Genomic DNA, 8,070 nt, shown 5'->3' with positions numbered 1-8,070 from the left:
TATTCATATTTAAAATTCGAAGCGTATAGACTCCAATGGAAATCCACGAATATAAAAAACGGGCTAATTAAGAACCAAGCGTGGTAAATGATGTGCGAAAGTTTTATTTTTATTTCTATTTTACATATCTTCCAACCTTGACTGTGCGCCGACTGTCGGCAGATAAAGGTTGGAAGATATGTAAAATAGAGATAAAAATAAAGCTTTCGTGCATCATTTACCGCGTTGGTTCTTAGTTAGCAATAAAAGATTTAATCACAAAGAATTACAGAGATAACAGTACAAAATAAAAATATTTTATTAAAATACATAAATTTTTCTTGTAAAAAAACTTGGCGTTGCTAGACCTCGAAATTTTAAATAAATAAGGACAACAATAAATAAAAATAATTCAGAGAAGAATGCGATAGGAGTAATATTAAATGATTATACTGTTACGCCCGTGCTGGACACTGAGTAGAGAAGTCGCGGAAAGCTGTGAAGCGCGCTCCTTGACAACGGGAGTTTGTTGATGGATTTATTGATTTTATGTCTGGCGGATTTTTGGAATCCGCACGCGTTCTGTTTTACGAGCTTGAAATAAACGCATTTCTTAAGTTCTTTTGAGTTCTCTTTTCTTTTGCGAGTTCCGCGAAATACGTGCGCGAGTGTGGAGTGCGCGACAGTGTTACGGCGCGACGGCGAGCTTACTCGACGAGCGTAACAATACATATAAACCAGTCCCGTCAAAATAAACGCTTCTACACACAGGAAAATGTCATTCTACAGCCAAGAAAAGCAATTACTTATTTTATTTTATTTATTTTATGTTAATGTAGGACTAGCTGGAGTAGCGGCCTCGATCGCATCAGCTGACAATGAGTTAGAGCGAGAAAGAGGGAATAATTTTCTCTCTCTCGCTCGCTAGCTCGGCGCGCCGGACTTGGCCGCGGCGACAGCTGTCATTTGACGACAATAAATAAAATACTGCAGTTTATATATATAAAATGACACCTCAGCGCCCTAGGGCAAACGTGTAGGACCAATATTGTGTAAATAGAACTAAGATTTAACGCCTAGAAAAAAAGATATTGTAAAAAGAAGGTTTACATGCAGAGGCACATGCAAAGTGTTATCGGACTCGGTACTATGCGGTAGCGTGTGGAAGAATAAAAGTAATATTTTTGTATGAATATTACTTTTATTTCACAATCGTTGCAAATACATTAAAATATAAGCGTGTCTAAATATGTGCCAAATATTTATTTTACGTAGAAAACAATACATTATCTATGTATATAAAATAGTTAAAAAATTAGTAAAGAACAAGAATAAAAAAAGAAATTGAACAGCGTAGGTTGCGATTCCGCGTTCCTAATATTACTTATTCTCACTTTTACTGAATATGCCATATATGTAGTATAACATACTATCGATCGCTCCATATTCCAAGCATGTATTATTTTCTATGTAAAATAAATATTTAGCACATATTTAGACACGCGAATATTAATATATTTGCAACGATTGTGAAATAAAAGTAATATTTATACAAAAATATTACTTTTATTCTTTCACAGGCTACCGCCTGCCAGCGATTCTGTATTTACGAACACTGCGGCCGCGGCCAAGGCCAACGTGCCGAGCGAGCGAGCTCTGATTCAGCTGATAATCGACACGGATAGATTTATTTTCGATGTGGATTCACGTAAATGCAAGAGAATAAAAATCGGTGATTAGTCCATTATTATACATATCTTCTTCTTGTAACTAACTTTACTCGTAAAGAACTCAAAAGTGATATGTATATTTTTTCTGAATGTAAAAATTTCTTATGTATTCTTTATTTTCTTATAATGAAACGAAGTAGTATTATATAAGAACTGATATAAATAATAAAGAATAAGAAAAAGTGAAAAGATAATCTATTACATAGTTTTATATGCTTTTCCTAATAAGAAATATGTATAACCCTTACAGAAAAGTATTATTGACTAAATACTTAAAATCTCAGTGATTTAATACTGTCAATATTTATTTGGGAAATACTGGGAAAATACTGGTAGTGATAAATATTATAGGTAGTGATTAGAAGACTGATTTCATTTCAAAATACCCAGGTAGCAGACAGTCGTCATAATGACGTAATTCTTACGTCATTTTATGACGTATGTTACGTCATTTATTCCTAAAGTTTAACGTAAAAATGACGTATTTTTCACGGTTCTAAGTCACATTCCAACGACGTCATTTTCTGACGTTTTATTGACGGCAAAAATAGGTCCAATGTACGACATACCGGTTTCCAGAAATGTTTTTTTATGAAATTAAAATTTTAAAATGTCTACTTGATAAACGTTTATTAAAAAATGTTCTTTTTCTTTATTTAAGAAAAAAAAGCTTTTTTTAACTGTTTCGTTACATGCCATGTGCGTATAGCCGCTCTCAAGGCGGTCACCCATCCTAGCACAGTACCGCGTCCGAGTCGCTTGACTTCGATGATCCAGTGGACAGTGACGATCTTCTCACCCTGATGCTTCCTTATTAACTGTACTTGTCTATAACAGGTACATCTTTAAAGTGTTCAAAAATCTTGTAATGATATCTTCTTGATAGTTATAACACTGCATGAAATAGTTGTCATAAAACTATAATTACACACGCAACTAGATCCACTTATACCATAAATTTACCACGTCAATCATAAAGTTACGAAACATTTTATAAATGTAGGAATATTCCTGTGAAAAATACTGTGAAAAATATGTCATTTTTACGTTAAACTTTAGGAATAAATGACGTAACATGCGTCATAAAATGACGTAAGAATCACGTCATTATGACGACTGTCGCCTACCTGGGTAGTCAATTAAACGTCTATATAATGTCATTTTACAAAGTCTTTTTGACGTATTAAAACATGACGTTAAATATACGTCACTTAATCGACGAATGACGTTACTGACCAATTATGACCAAATATTGACGTCAAAATGACGAGTGCTTGCTACCTGGTATCGAGTCGTTGAATAATTGTATTGAAAGAATAGCAAATATTTTGTTTACTTTGTAAGTAATAATGTAATAAGATGTAAATATTTAATGAATGTAATTACGTTTTTTTTAAATAATTTGGGAAAAAATTCAAAATTTATAGAATTTGTATTAGAATTTAACGGAGGTTTGTAGATCGATGCTCACCTGGAATGCAGCTCCAGATCTAAATGTGACAAATAAAGTTCTTTGCAAAGTTTATAACCGGCCAAGTGCGATGACCTCATTCTTTTAATGCTCTCGATAGCTTCCGCAGGTAATGGCTGCTTCGTTTTGTAATGTTCGGAAATTTTTTGCAACATGAATGTTTCGTACAACCTACATCGAATATATTAACTCATTAATTAATTACAATATTAACGGTAATATAAGACCCAAGGAGCGCCAATGCGCGTATAACGTGCTTTTAATGCGCGTACAATTGCATTGGCTTCAAAACCACATTAATTGTGTGTTCAAAATGCGCACATTCAAATGCGTAATTAATGTAAATTGAGCATTCAATTTATAAATGACAGGTTTTATAAAATATTTAAATGAGTAGCTTCTGACTCATTATGGGACATTTTATTTAAGTTTTAAATTTTAAATAAATTGAATTTTAAATAAAGGACATTTATCATGTCAAAAATAAAGATATTCTCTAAATAAGAATGTTTTTTTCTTCTGTGATAGCTGTACTGGAATGTGCTCACAGCAATGCTTAAAAGCTGGGCACGAAGAACAATTCCTATATAGTACAGAGTTCACTAGCTGTTCGATTGGGCTCCTTGATCAATGAGCGTAGGTACACTTTTTGGTATGCGCTTCCATAATATGCATTAAATGCGCATATAATGCGGGACAAATATCCGCATTTAATGGAAAGTTTAATGTACATTCAAAGCGCATTATACGCGCATTGGCGCTCCTTTTGGGGAGTATTAAAATAAAAATAAAATAATTAAATGAAGAAAATAAATAAAGGAATAACTTTATTTCATACCAGTTCTCCATGAAGAAATCGCAAATGAATACCGCGTCCCATTCCACAAACGACAATCCGGCAGAATACTCCCGTAGACCGTAGACCGTAGTTAGCAAATGTTGCAAAGCGTGTCCAAACTGTAATGTGCAAACAATCATAAAAAATTAATTATTTTATGAACATATACATACCAATCCATTACAATTTTACAAACAATAGCCTATTACCTTCTGAAAGAGAACCTGCACGTCGCTGATGGAGAGCAGGGAAGGTTTGTCGCCTATCTGTTAGAATATATGTACATCTATATTGTACGATAGTCAAATTTAATAATATTATACGCGAGAATCTGTTGTAAGAAACGTTAATATTAGTCACGTTGGCACCGTAGCTGGCAAACCTGATGATGATGATGAATCGCTATTTATTAGGCGCTCCGGGATTTCTCCCCTCAAGCGCATATACAAAAGAAATAGAATACAAAATGACAAAAGTAACAACAATAACAAAAAAATAAGTATATCTATAACGAGAGAAAAAAAAATAGAGAAAAAGAGGAAAAAAATAACAAAATAGAAGAATCGCTATTACTGAACTTGTGGCTGTGTTAAGTAAATATTTAAATAAGTCGCACTTGAAAATCCCCTTCGTGGAGGCATTACGCAGGTCTAGTGGTAAGCTATTCCATAATTCGGCCGCGAAACTAATAAACAATTTTTTAAACAGTTCCGTCCTACATTGAGGTAAGGACAACGACTTCGGGTGAGATCTTGTATCGCGCACTGCCTTGTCGCCCTTGTAAGTAAAAGCTTGGTACAATGATGTGGGTTTCTTAGAATGAAGGATGGAGTATGTTAAGTTACCGACAAAATATAGTCGTCTCTGGTGTACCTTTAGCCACTTGAGCTCCTCAAAATAAGGCGTGATATGTTCGTCCCGTTTAGCCTGACAAACAAATCTAACACAGGTATTCAAGGCTCGTTGCAAGCGCGTATTGTGTTCTCTTGTAATGTCAGTGAAAGTTACGCAACAGTAATCAAAAAGAGGCATGATCAAGGTGCAAACTAACCTTGCACGTAACAGAGGCGGCATAAGATGCTTGCACAACTTAAGCTGGTGTACTGAGACGTTCACTCTGGAAACAGTTTTTGATACCTGTTTTTTCCAAGAGAGTGTATTTGAGATGGTAACCCCCAGGTATAATACCGACTCTACATACGGTATTATGGTGTCGTCCACAACGAGCTATGAGGCAGATCATCTAATGGGAGACCATTAAGATAGCGAACTGTGCCCATGATCATTGCCGTGGTCTTACTTGGATTTAGAGATAGCCGATTTTCCGTCGCCCAGGCTACTATATTGGAAATGTCCTGATTCACTTTTTGCACAGCCTCAGCCAGGTACTTCAATTCCGTATGCAAGTAAATGCACAGGTCGTCAGCGTAGAAATTGTATTTACAGTATCTCAAAACTTTGCTAAAACCACACAGATATAGAATAAACAATAAGGGTCCAAGTACAGAGCCTTGGGGGACTCCAGTAGTCGTTGTCCTCTCTGTCGACATCGCACGCGAGACGGGGTCGCGAACCACCTGCCTTCGATCGTAGAGATAGGAGCACATCCAGCGCAGTGCCGAACATGAAAAACCAAGGTTCCTTAGTTTTTCAATCAATAAATAATGATTTACGTTGTCGAAAGCTTTGGAAAAATCGAAGAAGATTGCAATGGTGACTTTTCTAGCGTCAGCGGCCTGTTTCACGTCGTCAAGAATTCTGATCAGCGCGGTTTGCGTAGAGTGGTCCTTTCTGTAGGCTGCTTGATGAGGATCCAGCAAATCATGGTCGTCCAGATAGGCCTTAATTTGTTCGGCCACAATGTGTTCGAGAGCCTTGGAGACGGTACACAAAATGGAGATTGGCCTGTAATCCTTTAATTGCGATGGACTTTTGACCTTTGGTAAGGGCTGTATTATGGCACTTTTCCATAAGATAGGATAGGCTCCATAAGTTAGACTGAAGTTGAATATATGTGTGACCGTTGAAAGAATACATGGCAAAGCTCTTGAAAGAAGTTTCATTGACAGTCCATCCGCACCGACTGCATCCGACTTGATTCGTGTGATCGCCTTGAGCACTTCTCAGGGCTCAATGTTACCTAGATAGAACTTGGAGTCATCGTATGTTTCCTCACCCAAGTAGAAAGCTGTGGTATTTTGCGCATCCCTATTAGTCCCCGCCGTACCATAAGTGAAAAAGTCCACCAGTTCTTCTGTGGAAAAGAGCAATTTCATTTCTGAGGATTTGTTTTTGATTAATCCTAGATGTTTGAGCCTATTCCAAATAATATTAGGTTCCCTTAAATCTTGAAAAGCATCCTGGTAATAATTACATTTGGCCTTGCGTACTAGCGATTGAACCTGATTACGTAAGTGCTTGTAGTTGTCGTAGTTTGTGTCATTTCTGCATCGTTTCCACTTCCTCCTAGCTATATTTCTCTTCTTTATTTTGTTCTTGATATCGTTGGTCAGCCAAGGAGCAGGCAAGTGCCTAGGATAGACATTGCGTAGTGGTGCATGCTTATCGAAGCATTCTAGAAGGTAGTCATTTAGAATGCTAACCTTGCTGTCTATGTCTTCCGCGGTGAATACAGAACTCCAGTCGTATTCCGCCAGTTCGTTCCAGAAAGTTTCAGGATAAAATGAGCGAAAATCTCTAGCTGTAATGTGACGCCGTTGAAAACGCTCGACTTTCACTTTGTACGTAATGTCAACCAGATCATGGGCAGACAAATAACACGCCTCCTGCTGCCCATACGTAACTAATTTGTCAAGATTGTCGATAACGCATACAACATAAATTCTTACGCGCGGTAGCCTACCGTACGGGTAATCCTATGGCTTTTACCTGCCATGACTACTATCCCATTTCAATAAGACTGAATTTAATGACTTTAGAGAACAGGAGATTAATCTTTGACCTAGCGTTGATTTTTAAAATATTAAATAGTTTTATCGATTGTCCTGACCTTTTAAAAGATATTTATTTAAATGTTCCAATCAGAGACTTAAGACAATCTTCCATCTTTTATGTTCAATATCACCGTACTTTATATGGCGTAAACTCATGTTTAAATAGGATGACTATCTCTGCAAACAACTATTCTAGCTTAGTTGATTTCTTCGGCGGCAATGTGTCTGCGTTCAAGCGGAAACTTATCTGTTTACTCTCCTAACATAACTTTTCTTTTCTAATTGTAATTGTATTTTTACTCTACTTTAGATAAATTTTTATAATCTACTTTCTGTCATGTATACACTAAAGGGTTTACCCCGTAAATAAAGATTATTATTATTATTATTATTAAATCTAACCACGTAGAAGATGTACGCGTGTGATGTGTGGGCCCATATGGTACAAGATGGAAACGCATCGCATCCACCAATAAACGGATCTGCTCCGCGTCGAAAGTCCGCGTGTTGAGGTCCGCGTTGAAATCTCCAAAAACGACAGTGTGCCTGTACAGTGCCGATAATTCGGAAAAATCATTGAAGAATTCCTCAATGTAGCCGCAGTGCGGTGGCCAGTACACTACGGCCAGTAGAATCTTAGAGTTTCCGTCCATAGAATTTTCAGCCATCAAATATTCTGGTTTGCGACAGTAATTTTCCTCGGATTGTCTTAATATCCTGGCGTGGGCATTTCCTCTGAGGTAAAAGGCCACACCTCCACCAGTTTTGCCCATTCTATCCCGTCTAAACACATTGTATCCCTGCAGAAAAACCATGCGATTTGGAATGGATGGTTTAAGCCAAGTTTCAGACATACAGATTATGTGATATTCCGAGTCAACGAAATGTGCTCTGAACTCATCAAGATGTGCAAACAACGACTGGCAATTCACGTGACAAATGCGAATATATTCACCGGAATCCATCACCCGTAATTAATACGCAAAATTCTGTCCTCTATTCTCCGATGCAGAATTGGGCACATCCTTCCATCCAAGGCAGAGTGCGACTGGTCTCCTTGCTTTCCCCACCGTGCACAGTTCCCACATCTTGGAGCCT

General features: G+C 37.1%; 2 protein-coding genes across 2 annotated transcripts; both read right to left on the bottom strand.

Moving 5' to 3' along the window:
- Window positions 1-3,180: 3,180 nt before the first annotated feature.
- On the bottom strand, window positions 3,181-4,397 carry LOC112456168 (organellar oligopeptidase A, chloroplastic/mitochondrial-like; the record flags this gene model as incomplete). The annotated part of the gene is made up of 2 exons (XM_025018548.1): window positions 4,019-4,397; window positions 3,181-3,351 (listed from the first exon to the last, which is right to left on the bottom strand). Coding segments are annotated over exons 1-2 (311 nt in total), but the record flags the coding sequence as incomplete, so codon positions are not given.
- Window positions 4,398-5,223: 826 nt separating this feature from the next.
- Window positions 5,224-7,937, bottom strand: LOC112456176. Its single transcript, XM_025018561.1, has 4 exons — window positions 7,391-7,937; window positions 6,159-6,821; window positions 5,600-6,002; window positions 5,224-5,479 (listed from the first exon to the last, which is right to left on the bottom strand). The coding sequence occupies exons 1-4, from the start codon at window positions 7,935-7,937 to the stop codon at window positions 5,224-5,226; spliced, it is 1,869 nt and encodes a 622-aa protein (XP_024874329.1).
- Between the last annotated feature and the right edge of the window lie 133 nt (window positions 7,938-8,070).

This window comes from Temnothorax curvispinosus, unplaced genomic scaffold (genome assembly GCF_003070985.1).
Source record: "Temnothorax curvispinosus isolate PA1 unplaced genomic scaffold, ASM307098v1 QBEX01000604.1, whole genome shotgun sequence".
Taxonomy (NCBI): Eukaryota; Metazoa; Arthropoda; class Insecta; order Hymenoptera; family Formicidae; genus Temnothorax; species Temnothorax curvispinosus.
This window is presented reverse-complemented; position numbering and strand designations above follow the sequence as displayed.

Excerpts from the sequence above, each read along its gene's own strand:
- LOC112456176 (XM_025018561.1), bottom strand. The coding sequence starts at position 7,937 with ATGGATTCCGGTGAATATATTCGCATTTGTCACGTGAATTGCCAGTCG. Across the intron at positions 6,822-7,390 it reads TGGGCCCACACATCACACGC|TTACGTATGGGCAGCAGGAG; the intron begins GTACATCTTCTA and ends TTGACAAATTAG. Across the intron at positions 5,480-5,599 it reads TCCTATCTCTACGATCGAAG|CAAAGTTTTGAGATACTGTA; the intron begins GCAGGTGGTTCG and ends GTGTGGTTTTAG.